Source organism: Haemaphysalis longicornis, unplaced genomic scaffold, assembly GCF_048455015.1.
Source record: "Haemaphysalis longicornis isolate Haplotype H1 unplaced genomic scaffold, Haemaphysalis longicornis Haplotype H1 scaffold_1, whole genome shotgun sequence".
NCBI classification, from domain to species: domain Eukaryota; kingdom Metazoa; phylum Arthropoda; class Arachnida; order Ixodida; family Ixodidae; genus Haemaphysalis; species Haemaphysalis longicornis.
Genome location: NW_027526203.1, coordinates 173,749,329 through 173,763,400, shown reverse-complemented (window position 1 = coordinate 173,763,400; position 14,072 = coordinate 173,749,329). Strand labels below are relative to the sequence as shown.

General features: G+C 48.4%; 1 protein-coding gene across 1 annotated transcript in view; it reads left to right on the top strand.

Moving 5' to 3' along the window:
• LOC144139424 (dynein heavy chain, cytoplasmic-like) overlaps positions 1–14,072 on the top strand; it is a 157,593-nt gene that overhangs the window by 74,236 nt on the left and 69,285 nt on the right. Inside the window, exons 32-37 of the mRNA XM_077671760.1 lie at positions 1,312–1,549; positions 2,551–2,737; positions 5,597–5,809; positions 6,192–6,344; positions 11,086–11,171; positions 11,561–12,140. Of these exons, the coding sequence (XP_077527886.1) occupies positions 1,312–1,549; positions 2,551–2,737; positions 5,597–5,809; positions 6,192–6,344; positions 11,086–11,171; positions 11,561–12,140 (1,457 nt within the window). The remainder of the gene's footprint in view (positions 1–1,311; positions 1,550–2,550; positions 2,738–5,596; positions 5,810–6,191; positions 6,345–11,085; positions 11,172–11,560; positions 12,141–14,072) is intronic.

The window sequence follows — 14,072 nt, the reverse complement described above, 5'->3', positions numbered from 1 at the left end:
TGCGCTTGGCCTTTCTTTCTTTTAGTTTTTCTTCCCCCAAGGTGTTCCCGCCTTGTGAGCAGGGCAACAGCTGGCTGGCCCCGTTCAGTAAACTGCTTATTAAAATGCGCCAGTGCCATGATATTGGATATAATGATTGAATCCGGTTATAGCGCACACCAAAGATGCAAGCTGCTGCCGCCGGCTCTTTGCGCTGACGCCATACACCGCAAGCCGTGATGTGCCTCTCATTCCTTCCACCCCTCAGAAAATGAGTCAACTGCGCCATTTACGGGAGGCAGAGCAGTTTTCCTTTTGAACCCCCCTCCTGGCGCCGCTGGTTTCGCATCATCTCAGTGCCCGGACGCAAATTCGTGCTTTCGGCGCCCCTTGCTAGTATGTTCGCGTATGTTTACAGGTTGTGTCAAGTGTGTACCGCCTTGAATTTGACTGAATGCCTCGTCAACTGCCTCCATTTTCCTGTGAAAGGGACGTCAGTGCTGATGCTTTGGAAACGTCAGAGTGCCTCAGTGAAGATGCAGTCGTTGCATGGATATGTGCTGCGGACAGCGGTGACAGTGATACCCTGATGATGCATTCGAGCAGCCTACTATGGTGGGGTTTCGTAGGAGGCCCAACACATGATACAGGCCCTCAGAGACTTCATTTCTGCCAAGGACCTTTCGCTGAACTAGGTGAAGCACCTATAAATGCTCTTCAAAAAAGATGTGTGCCAGCTTCGTGTGAAACACGCAAAGCCCACTGACTATGGCATCTTTTCTGCGCATAAGTAGTAGTACGACCTTGCTTGCATGCGAATAAAATAATTAATGTCTGTTTTGTCTTTTTTTGTGCTACCTCCCGCTTATAACAATAATCGGTATAACGATGGGTATTCCTTCTCACTTGGATATTGGTACAAGTGGACTAGACTGTACTGCGATTCTGGATGGAATCCAAGTATTCTTTGCTCCTGTTTCTATTTGGAGGTACGCTTTCCAGCGGCTTATATTGAGGGCTCTGGCTGCATTCCAAACTATGATTTCTCAAAATTTCGGTAACCCTACCAGCTGGAAACAAAGTTGCCAGGATGTTTCTTGTGCATTCTGAAGACAGTATTTTGTGGGCCTGGTCTTCATCGCTTTCTGGACAAGATACAACGAAGGCAGGTTGCTTTGTGCGTTAAAAGTTCACTTGCAATTGAATTCATGCGCAAACATGAGTGCATGCTAGCTGTGGTTACCAAACAAGAATGAGGCAGGCCAAGGGTTGAATAAACTTGTAAATGGGGCCCCAGTCTCACGGCTGCTGCTTGTCCATTGCCAAATGCAGAGCTGCTGTCCGTGGAGCTGATTGGCAAGCAGGTGCGGGTGAACCCGGACATGGCCATCTTCATCACGATGAACCCGGGCTATGCGGGCCGCTCCAACCTGCCGGACAACCTGAAGAAGCTCTTCCGCTCGCTGGCCATGACCAGCCCCGACCGGCAGCTCATCGCTCAGGTCATGCTTTTCTCGCAGGGCTTCCGCACCGCCGAGAAGCTTGCCTCCAAGATCGTACCCTTCTTCAAGTGAGTCCACAATGCTACGCTCTGGCCCCAATGGCTTTCTATTTTTGTGCTTGGCTCGGCTTGGCTTGGCTGACTGATGGGGTTCCCAGTTGGCAACTTTGTTAGGTTGGAGGAAGCTGTATGGCTTTTTGGTTTATAGAGGGGCAAAAATGAAATGACCTGGTGTTGTGCCGATACTCGTCATAAACGTTTTGGGCCTTTTGCTTGTATGCTTCCATGAGATTTTTGCCCCTGCCGCTGTGTTTGTTCTTTATGGGGTTGGGGGTTGCCCGTTCACCTTACCAAAGATGGCCAAATTGCCTTGGCCTTTTAGTCTGAAGGGGGTTTCGTATACTACAACTGGCAACCGAAGAAGTTGTTAAATTACGGAAACTGTTGGCATCCACGCGGTGGCACAGTGGCAGGAGTCTTGCATTTGCTCCATGTGAGGTCGGGCATTTCATTCATGATTGCTGAAGCTGTTTTTCAGATTAAACTGAAATATGGAAATGCTAGCTTGTGCGGGATCTTGTAAAGATTTTCAGGGTTGTTTGAAAGTTTGCTTTCCATTGTGGCTTGCCTCATAGCGTAGGCATAGCTTTGGTGTGGCAAGGTACATTTTTAATTTGGTAGTCACTACCATTGTATGTACGTACCATATTTACACAAGTGTAATAAGAGCTTTCGTTTTCAAAATTTTCTTCAAATTGGGGGCTCATGTTATAATGGAATTGCTTAAAAATTAGCCTTGGTGGTGGTACGGCACAGGACCTACGAATTCCTAAGACATTTTCAGTCCAAGGCATGGTGCTTATGCAATTGTAAGTTGATTCTATTTCTTCAGCCTAGTAAATCCAATGTGAGGGGGTTGAATTTTTAAGAAACCAAACCAGGGCACTGCCAGTGATTGAGATATTTTGGATGGTATGGGATCGAGATAACTTGGCTGGCAGTGAGAAATTTCTCCTCTCCCAGTGGTGTTTAGCTGTTCTCATGCATCGCCGTCTGCTCCTGCCTTGCAGGTTGTGCAACGAGCAACTGTCGAACCAGTCCCACTATGACTTTGGCCTCCGCGCACTGAAGAGCGTGCTTGTGAGTGCGGGCAACATCAAGCGGGATCGCATCCAACGCATTCGAGATGAACTGCGCGAGAAGGGCGAGGGAGCCATCGAGGAAAACTCCATCGCCGAGCATTTGCCCGAGCAAGAGGTGCGTATTGGGCCCTGGGAGCTTTGTGGAGGTTGCTGGCATGCCCCTCAGTTAGCTGTTTGCTTGCCAACTGAAACAGCGCATTATCTTGAGAATAGAACGCAAGCCTTGAACAAATAGAATTGCGCTCACAGAGAGGGGCATAAACCACAGTGCTCCTATATATTTTTGACCCCTCCTAAGACATCTTCATTCATTTTTCATTCTTCCACTTGGAGGTTGGGGGTTTCTTTCAGTGTTCTTTGGTCAGATGAAATTGTAATGCACCTGCTGTATAAACCAAAATAAGGGTCCACCTTCTACGTGGGGGTGACCCCCTTAACTTGGAAAAAAGGCTGACAAAAGACGTTTGATGGAAGAGCTCACCAGAAATGTAATTTTATTTTTGTCTGCTTTGCATTGGTACATATTGAACTTTTGTTGGGGTAGTATGGCAAGGTGGTCTGGCAATGGACCTCTCCCAGGGTACGTCACGCGGCGGCCGTGACGTCACGGAAATCGCACGTGCTGGGTGTGGCCGGGAGGGTGGTTGGCAAAACATTCGGACCGGCGCGCGGCGCGTATGCAGTGAGGCTGCATTAGACGCGCGCAAAAGTGGAATTTTTGTTTACGTGTTGGCTTTTCTGATGCCGGTGGGCTGCTGTGCTCTCGGCTACCCAAATTTTGCGAGCAAAATCAGCGGCATCAGACTTTTCGGAGTCCCCACAGCGGTAAATTCGGCGTGTATTGTGGATGCGCGCAATGTGCCGAAGAAGCTGGCAGCCAAAGCAGCGACATAGTCTGCTCTTACTCGTAGCAACATTTCGCATTCTCGAACTTCAGCTGTTCTCCAAAGCGCAGTCATACCGTCTACATTGTCAGTCCGCGCTGATTCGTGCAATGAAATGATACTGTTAACACCATCTGCTATCATGCAGCACCAGCAGAAATTTGCCCAAGTGAAATAGGGGGAGGGGGGGGGGGGGGGGGGGAGCGGGAGGAGGGGGCAGACGAAAATTTTCTTGCTGCGAAATATTCTAATGTTTTGAGGAGGTAGAGCACTGTATTAAAAACACAATGAATGCCTAACCTGCTTAGGCGACGCGAAATAAATGTTTCGACGAGACGATAGCCGCCAGCTGCCTGATCGGCAACGACAAGTTTGGTCTTTCGTTATGGGGGGATCTGTTCAAGACAAACGAAATTCATTGCTTGTAAGTTGTAAGTACAATAAATTTTTACCTTGATCAATTATATTCTGCCTTGAGGATGCCGGAAAACTGAGATGCTTGCCGTGCTCATGTAGCATCGTGCCTTCGGGGCGAGATGGGCCACTCACGCAACTCGAAAAATGTTTCCCTTTAGCGAACAGACTCAGTGAATGTATTCATTTGTTGCGGCCTCCCGACGCTGGCGTATGCAGCGGGCGTACATGGACACTAACTTTAACTATCATGAAATAATGACTACCGAAAATATTTCAGTGCACTGTCGCAAGATATACGCACTAACCATATGTGGCTGCTATGTTACTCTTATAATGACGATGAACCATTTCGAGATTTCACTGGGGTAAAGGTAAGAAAACAATCGGTCAATCTCGTAGAGAACGACATCATCGCGATATTTTTATTGGAATAATTTTTGCCTTTTGCTCTTCATATTTTTGTTTCGTTGCTGCTTATTTTACTATTTAATCCTTTCATGCTTTACCTTTCCTTTTTCCCCTCGACATGAAATCGTGTGTGCGCCACTGTCTCCGGGCGACGCAAAGAGACCAAGAACAGGGAGCGTTTAGCTGCCTGAGGCACCGCGCTTAGCTTAAAAGCGGACCTCGAAAGCAACAATAAATTAGTTTTCCTTGGTATGTGTCCGAACACAAAGAATCTTAAAAAACATTTTGGGATGCGTCGCAACAGCACCAACCTTCAGAATGACTCGTTTAGGCTGTTCTGCCGCGCACTGATTATCCGAAAGCGTCGCCGTTCAGTTGACCGTATGGTAAACGAAAGTGTTGCGGAGGTTGTAGATGCGGAAAGCTACATGGAGGTGCGACGGCCACAGCTAGGATAGCTAGACCCCCACCTGCAATGTGGGAAGCCAGTGACGGCCCGAACCAACCGCACATCGTTCCTTTTGGGCGACACGCGGCCAGGCCGTGCCGTCGGCGCAGGCGCTTTCTGCCAACCGCCACCTCACTTCGCGGCCGCCAGCAGGCGCCACCCGTCGCGCACGTGCGCTTAGTGACGTTACGTTGTTTACATACAGGGAGAGGTCCATTGGAAGGGTCGGCCGACGACTCAGGGACTGGTTGGCGTCGCCATCTTGTTGTCGGTGTTATATGTGACCTTAGTGTGACCATGAGTAACCGTTAAGGACCCATCAGTGGCCCACTAGTGCCCCATGGGTAGATCACATAACCCTTGGTGGCAGCTAAAAATGCAGTGGGAGCGAAATTGAGAGAGGAGGGGGAGTTGGATGGATGGAAAGAGGATCGAAAGAGAAAGAGGGGAAGGTTTGTAATGGGATATATAAGGAGGGGAAGGAAGATGGCAAGACCAGTGTAAAGAGGAGGGATGGGTAGGGTGAGGGGAATGGGTGTGGAGGACAAGGTGTTCTAGAGAGGGGGTAAAGTGTAGGCAGAGGGAGGATCAAAGGGGAGGAAATAGGAGAGGGGAAGGACACGAGAAGGATGGTGAGGATGGTAGGTGGATGGGGGGAAGAAGAGGGTGTCGGGGGCAAGAGATGCAGGAGGGCGAGAAGCGTACAGTGAGGGGGGAAAGAGGAGGGGTGCGTCGTCTATCAGTGTCATTTGCAGCGAAGTGAGCAGATAGTGCACCCAATTTTTGACCCTCCCTCCTCGGTGGTGGCGATGTGCAGATCCTGATCCAGAGCGTGTGTGAAACGATGGTGCCCAAGCTGGTGGCAGAGGACATCCCACTTCTGTTCTCGCTGCTATCAGACGTGTTTCCGGGCGTGTCGTATACACGCGCCGAGATGCGCAGCCTCAAGGAGCACATCCTCAAGGTCTGCCAGGAGATGTTCCTGGTGGCCGGTGAAGGGGACGAGCAGGGCGGTGCCTGGATGGAGAAGGTGCGTGGGTGTCAAATTTCAATACACTGTATCAGAGCAGGGGAGATGAGATAACCCTCCTTTTATCGGTACGGTGGTCTTGAAAGAGGCTGTTCACACTTGTTGTGCAAAAGTGCAAAGGGCAAGTGGTCCCGATAAGTCATGGGACATTCTGCCATCATATATTTGTCCACTGTAGCCTCTAAATTTGGCGTTTATTAGATAAATCCAGATTGGGAAAGATTTTTCTGACGAGGGTAGTTCGGATTATTGCGGATTTATCCCGAAACACGGAGCCCAGTGTATTGCAAGGTATGAGTGCAGTATAAACCAGAAGCCATTCTCCCCTTGGAGCTGGCATGCCTGTGTCCCTGACCTGGTAAGTGTGTCCCCCCATGTACAGGTGCTGCAGCTGTACCAGATCTCGCAGCTGAACCACGGCCTCATGATGGTGGGCCCCAGCGGCAGCGGCAAGTCAACTGCCTGGAAGGTGCTGCTCAAGGCTCTCGAGCGCCTGGAAGGCGTCGAAGGGGTCGCCCACGTCATTGACCCCAAGGTGCGCTGTGCTTTCTCTGAGCCAGTTGCTTCCCTTCCTGTGGGATTCTCTTGAGACCTGCACTGAAATGGCCGCCTTCTGCTAGACAGCGCACTTTGTTGTGAAAACCTTGCTATTACATGCACAAAGTTTTTGCTCTTGGCCAGTTTGAGGCTATTGGGGAGACACTTCTTAAAAACACTTCTTGTTCAGTTTTCAAGTTGAGGCTTTTATATTTTTGCCACTGAGGCATTCTTTCTTGCACATTTCAAAACTACTAGTTCCTAGGTACCCTCGGTAGTTGCTGATAAAACATGAAATGCCAAAACAAAGAGTTTTTAACTATGTAGAGCTTCATGTACAGCATCGTGCAAAAGCTCATTGTACTTGTTAAAAATTACATTGTGAGAATAGGAGCCTAAAGTTAACAAAAGCAGTTGTTACTGTGAAAGGTGACTAGAAAAGCCTAGTGGCTCTGTTTTCGCGAGCCCTTTAAACATCGCAATATTTTTCCAGTCATGAAGAATAAAATCATTAAAATATGCTTTAAAGAGTGCATAAGCGCATTAAACTGCAAGTAAATTGTGACAGCCCCCGAAAATGGCAAACTGAGAAAAATACATTTTAATGTTTGAAACAGGAAAGAGTTAAATATACTAAGACGTGTGTCCAGCCAGCAAGCAGAAGTCCAAAAATCATGTGCGGTTGCTGGAACTCTCCCACGCTGTAATTATCTCCTGGGGCCAAATTCTGTAAGCGACTTGGTGGGGACATACAAATGCATGGTATTCTTGGATTGAGGCGTCACTTGGAGGGGCAGGAACCGCTGGATATCGTGCGGAGAGTTCAAGGCATGCCAGCTGCCCCATTGCACTAAGTGACGCGCTAAACGACGTGCTCTGACCCCCGTCATTCTGCACATAACTTTGTGCCATGGGGCAGCTGGCGTGACTTGGACTCTCCACACGATATCCAGCAGTTCCTGCCCCTCCAAGTGATGCCCCAATCCAAGAATACCATGCATTTGTATGTCAACACCACGTCGCTCCAAAATGCTGCACGTGGCTTTCAAAACCAACTTTTTTATTTCTACGTGAATTTTGTTAAAAATTGGCACAGCAACTGGAAATGCTTCTGGGTAACATCATCAAAATTTCAAAGTAATATATTGGAAACTTTTTTATTTATAAAATTTTCTTCCTGTTCAGCTTGTACCGAGCTTGAGCGGCTTATAAAGCACGATAGAAAACTTGTTCGAAGTGCTTTGCATTCCCAAATGAATGGACGAGGTTGTGACAGCCTTAGATTTTTTTCTTACAACACAGTTTTTTTAGTTTTCAGTTTTTTAGAGGTCAATGTACAACAGGCATGTTGACTTGAATAAAAAAATCACAAAAAGTAAATCTGTAAAACTAAGAGTGTCACGACCTGAATTGTTCGAATAATTTAATGCAAAAAACCGAATCAAAATAGACCGAGCGGTCATGAAGAAATCCCCGGAACAGGCGACACAGGTGCCAAAAAAAAAAAAAAAACTTGAGAAAACTGCTTCAGAAGTTGCGACATAGGTTTCATTTATCAAAAGTCGTCAGGGTATAGCCTTTCTGGTCCTTTTGAACATAGGGCTTCTGAAAGGCCTTGCCTTGAAATTGGAGTGCCTTTTACAGCCTTTCTCTTTCCACAAAACATCATTCTCAGCTCCTCTGTGAGGAGTACATAGCCCAGTTTGCAGACCAAATGGAAGGGGAGATGACGTTCAATGCAAAGTAGGTTAGCTGGTTGGCTGTATCACACTGGACAACTTCCCTTGGCAGTGTTGTCACCATGGCAACAAGTGAAGCACTTCTTTCATGTTTTATAACCTTGCCTCGAGCAGCAACTTAGTACTCATACGTGCAGGTGTTCAGAAGTTTGCATACCACAAGGATGCAAATGAGCTACTCTGAAGCTTGGTATAATATTCTGTAACTGTATAACTATATTCTTTAACTGTATAACTGTATGACTTCAATGCAAGAGCATTTTTTTTACTACTTTTGACATTCAACGCATCCAATATTTCTCGCAGCACAGCCAGTATGCCCTAAGCCATAGATGTATGCATCAGTATCAAAAATTTCCCTAAAAATGTCACTGTTAAATGCTGCGACGGAAAGGTAAATTTTTAACGCAGAGAACATATTTTTATTCCTATATTCCTAACTTAAACCTGTTTGCATGATAATTAGAAGAGAATGGGAAACATTGAACAAGAAAGGCGATATGGCTTGCGCGCATTGCAGTGCACGCTTACCGCGACATACCGTACTTTGATTATCCCTGATATGGCTGTTCAGGTCGCTTTTAAGATTAAATCTAACGTTGCAGGCATTAATTACGACTACTGGCGTTCAATCGTAACCGGTTGCGCAGTCAGGTGATGCTACAATGCGCAGCAGCGGCTCTGCCGTGAGCTGTGCAGCGTTTGACGCATCGACCATTTCTTTCTCAAGGCTAGCGAGCCCACTGTCATACATAGCAATAACTAAACGTGTAAACATAGCAAATCCGACTAGAAGTTCACTTCGCGAACCGCTATCACAAGTGCGCACACGGTGTATCACCCTCTGGGGTCTGGCGACGGTAGTCACGCGCACCGCGAAGCAATCAATGACTGCAGTCTTTCGAGCCACACAACTTCCCGTAATCTGGCTCGTGATCTCAGGCATTCCCATTGTGATAACGTCTGTGTTGAACACCACAGACTGAACAGAAACTTGGCCGAGCGAACCAGCGAAAATGAACTCAGAAAAGCATGCTATGCAGTTCAGGCGGCTGCCATGTTGCGTTGCCGCAATCAGGAGGGTCGTTTTAGCGCGTCCCGACCGGAGGGCCAATAGCGCTTCAGCATCTATTTCTAGCTTCGTTTGTGCGTCGTTTCTTTTCTGCCGTTCGTGCATTTGTGAATGAACGAAGATAAAAGAGACGAGCGGAACCGGAAAGACGAGCGAGACGAGCGGAACCGGCTGATCTAATGATATCAAAATGGCCGCGCCCGGTGGCACTGTTGCGGAGATACAGAGCTCCGAAAAGTGTCATTTTTTTCGCCCTTTTGCGCTGATATTTTGTCACCGTGCGTAGCAAAAGTATTTTTTTTATGCCACTTTGCGACGCTTTTCAGCGGAAAAACTTAGCAGACGCACAGAATACGAAACATAGAAGCCGAATATGTGGCTTTCAAAAAAACGGATGTTTTGGTCATTTTTCCGAAGTTGAAAGCCTCGTCCCCCCTTAAAGAATTCGGCCTTTGGTTCTTTCAACCAGCAAATTCTAGGGGCTAGAGTTTTTTGAGGCAAGCACTGCACACTCTACATGAATGGCGATTACTGACTTGCCTTGGTTTTGAATGAATATCATTTTTTTTTTCTTTTTTGAGAAGCATTAACCAGCTTTGCTGAGGCGTTAATCTCATTGCTGAAGTAACCGTTGCAATTGTCCCTGCAGCTGCAGTTAAGCCTAGTGGGCGTCGAGTCGTTCTCCACTGCTGCCGTCATGTGGCAACTCTTTGTTGCCTCTTGTACTTTAGCATTGTTTAGAACTTCTGAACCTTGTAGGCAATGAATTAATTGAAGAAACGGTGGGTAAATATTGCATCAACTTTTTTTTTTCTAAAATGAGAAAATGGCATAGACGACTCTACTTGCCTGAGTGATTGCAAGTTGTGCACAGCGCAAGCTACCTCAAGATTTGCAAATCCAGAAGACGCCAACTTTTAAGGACTTCTGTGGCTTTTTTATGTTGCCATGACTGAGACACATTTTTTTGTAACTTATGGTTAGCATTTTTGCTTGAATTATTTTTTTGTATCTAAACCTGAACGTTCAAAAATTGTAATAAAATTGAGAATACAAAAGTGAAAATTTCTTATAAAACTCCCATCTCGCCTTGCGGGAACCCCTGTGTAGATGCGACACATAGGCGGAGCGGCGAAGGGACCGCGTTTTATAGCGCGCATTATGTTGAGGGGACTGCGTAAGCCGGTCCCAGTGGATGACGACGTTGGCGTACTTGTAAAGTGGCGTGGACTCTAGGTGTTTGAGCCAAGCGTGGATGTTGCTTCGCCGGAGAACGGCACACCAGTTATATGCGCAGCGCGCCCGAAGGAGAGGAAACCGCGGAAGAGAGAGTACTGCACATGCGCCGGCCTCAGCGTGTCTGCCGCGGCTATGACGCAACACAATCCACTTTAATCCGATCCAAGCCAAGCCAATCCAATCGAATCCAATCCAGTGCCCCTCGCGAGAGAGTGTTCGCTATCGGAGAGGAGAGGGGGTGAGCGGCGGAGAGCGCAGCTGGCGCGGCGAGGAGAATGGGGGAGGGGCAGACAACACCGACGCCGCCGGAGGGACAAGGCGAGTGAATGAGATGCTCTGCATCTAAAAAGTCTACTTTTCAACCCTCGTTTCCTTATAATAGGTGGGCAAAATACAGAAGTTACGGCGGGAAGTTGAAAGGGAAAAGATGCTGTTTTTTAAAAGATCAAGATGCTGGTAGTCTTTTTTGACAAGTTACACTTATTCTACAAATGTACTATTGCAGTGTAAGCACTTCACAATTTTAACTGCTTGTGGCATCAGCATTGATGGTATGACCTAAACTTGTACTGCTGGCATAAAAAGTCTCTAGTCTAAAAAAAAAAAAGTTCTTTGAAAACAACAGCTTAAATTGGCTTTTTTGTGTTACATGATTGCTCCTAACAGTTACTTATTCCTACGTCTTGCAGGCCATATCCAAGGAGGCACTCTATGGTGTGCTGGACCCCAACACTCGAGAATGGACCGATGGCCTTTTCACGCACATCCTCAGAAAGTGAGTGGGAGCTCAAGGAACCATGTTGGGTACAAATTACTGGAAAAACATTTGTGCAGTGGGTGTTTGAGGTAAATTGGGTGTAGACTTAAAGCACGCATGCATCGTGATCTTCGCTGTTCTGAGAAGTGCATGGTGTGTGTGTAACCAGCATGATTAGGAAGCTACCAAAGTGGGACATTGCTTGCTTGTTGCTGGTGAACACGTGTTGAGGATGTGGCTATTGAACTGCCATACTGCAGAGCCTTGGCCAACTGAGTGATTGCTGCTTGTATGTCTGGGCTTCGCCAACAAAGCGTGCTACCGAAACGTGTATTAAAACTTCTCCAGCATCAGCTTGACAAGACCTCGTGTCGAAACCGTGCCCGACAGTGTCTTTGTCCACCCAGGATCATCGACAACGTGCGTGGCGAGATCAACAAGCGCCAGTGGATCATCTTTGACGGCGACGTGGACCCCGAGTGGGTGGAGAACCTGAACAGTGTGCTGGACGACAACAAGCTGCTGACGCTGCCCAACGGCGAGCGGCTGAGCCTGCCGCCCAACGTGCGGGTGATGTTCGAGGTGCAGGACCTGCGCTTTGCCACGCTGGCCACGGTGTCGCGGTGCGGCATGATCTGGTTCAGCGAGGACGTGCTCAGCATGGAGATGGTGTTTGAGCACTTCCTGCTGCGGCTGCGCCACATCCCGCTCGAGGAGGCCGAGGAGGGCGGCAGCAAGAAGGAGGCGGCCAGCAAGGAGGACGCCCTGTCACCCACCCTGCAGACCCAGCGGGACGTGGCCCTCATCCTGCAGCCCTACTTCGGCAGCGAGGGCCTCGTGGTGCGCGCCCTCGAGTGGGCCGCGCGCCAGGAGCACGTCATGGACTTCACCCGCTTCCGGGCCCTCGGCTCCCTCTTCTCCATGCTCAACCAGGCCGTGCACAACGTGCTCGGCTACAACCACATGCACCCGGACTTCGCCATGAACGTAGGTGGCACACATTCTCGCACCTGCGGGAAGGGTGGTGCAGCACGGGGGAGAGGTGGGGGCTATGTATCGGTTTGGGCGCTTTGGTACCCATGGAAGGAGTTCGTGTCGGCTTTGTCCTGATTTTAGGAATGAGTTAGATTCTAGCATTCTTCTAACAGCGCTAAAATGACGGAAACAAAGAGAGAGAGAAAGTCGAATGAAAAATCTTGCAGCTGTTTTTATCGATGCACGCAGTCATTGCACATGACCACATGTATGTGTATACAGTCTACGCCCGTTACAAAAAACGTCCGCTGTAGCCGAAGTACCGTATTTACTCGCATAATCCTCGCACTTTTTTTTCGGAAAAGTCAATGCAAAGTTAGGGGTGCGAGAATTATGCGGGGAAAAAAAAAAAAATCCGGTGCACAGTGTTGCCAATTGCCCTATGCCAGTCCCGCTAAATGTAGCGGTCGTTTTTTGTAAATGTAAGCTCAGTGTTGCCAACAGCAGCTATTTCTTTTTATTTTATTATTTACAACGTAAACAGTATCCCGTCGATCAGCGATCATGAAATTGCCGCCTTTGCTTTCTTGCCGCCTTTGCTTCCGGTCGCGTTCGCCGCCGCGCGTTCGACATCTAGCTCGCGTAGATCGCCTGCGAACAGCCGTATTTTCGACGCCAGCAGCGGAGCGGCCGCCGCCGGGCGACGTTCGCCGCCTTTTCGCCTACATTTCGCTGCATGGAGGTAGTAGCCATGCAGGTTGTTAGGGGTTAGGGCGCCTGGATGGCCTTGGATACACAGCGCTCTCCGCCGAACGTGGAGGCGGCGGGGGAGGGCGCGCGTTGGAGAGCGCGTGCACCATGCGGCTTTCGCGAGCAGGCAACTTTCGCCGCTGCAAAGTTGGGGGTGCGAGGATTATGCGAGGAACCAAAAAATCCAAGTTTTGGTGGCTCATATTAGGGGTGCGAGGATTACGCGAGTGCGAGGATTACGCGAGTAAATACGGTATGCAGTATCCGACGGGGAGGGGGTATGAGTCCTAAAGTGGGTACTTTGACCGATATTGCATATGCATAGTACACACACTTTGTTCCTTCTACACGCCTGCAGCACCTCTGCTCAGTGTTCGCAGGAGGGCAAAGAATCGCGTAAACACTGTTACCAAAGCTCAGCACCGGCACTTGGAAAAGGCCTAGCGCATGTGGTCAAGCGTGTAAAGACGCATGATAAGCTGAGCAAATAAAGCAAGAATATAACTAGGTGCAATTATCAACGAGCTATAAAACATCAGTCGTGGCCATCAGAATTCGCTAGGCTCTTTTAAATCCCTTCACGACGAGGCAGGTTTTCCCGAAACCGTTCGTCAAACAAATCAGATCGCTGCCTGACGTTCCCCCAAGGCAGCTTCCACATTTTTAACGATTTTAGTCTGGTCATTGAAACAGCTGTAATGAAATAATCTCATGATGGACAGCTGTGAAATCGAAAGTTAGACCAGTTGAGCTGCGCACGGTTACCGGCAGATTACACACAATGGATGGGAAACAACCCCCCTACTTGAGGCATTTCTTACCTTTTTCACCAAACGGAACGGGAACGAAGAATGCGTGGGAATAATAAAGACCGAACTTCACTGAACCCGAGTTTTTTACTACACAAGAAAACTGACGAGGGCAGACTCGCCTCCGGGTGCACGACTTTGAGTATTCGATAGCCCTGTTTTCAATCTCACCGGAGTCATGTTTATCGGCAGCTGCCTTGTTCTTGACGTTAGAGCGGACCATCTGCTTAGACAGGCCTGTACTTCTGGCGATGTCGGCCTGTTTTTCCCCATGTTTGACAGCGTTAATTACGCTTAATTTATCCGACAGGGAAATCAGCTACCCTGCCACTCATGCGCTGGTCGCCCCCCCCCCCAAAAAAAAAAAAGCCACTGGCACTGGCTT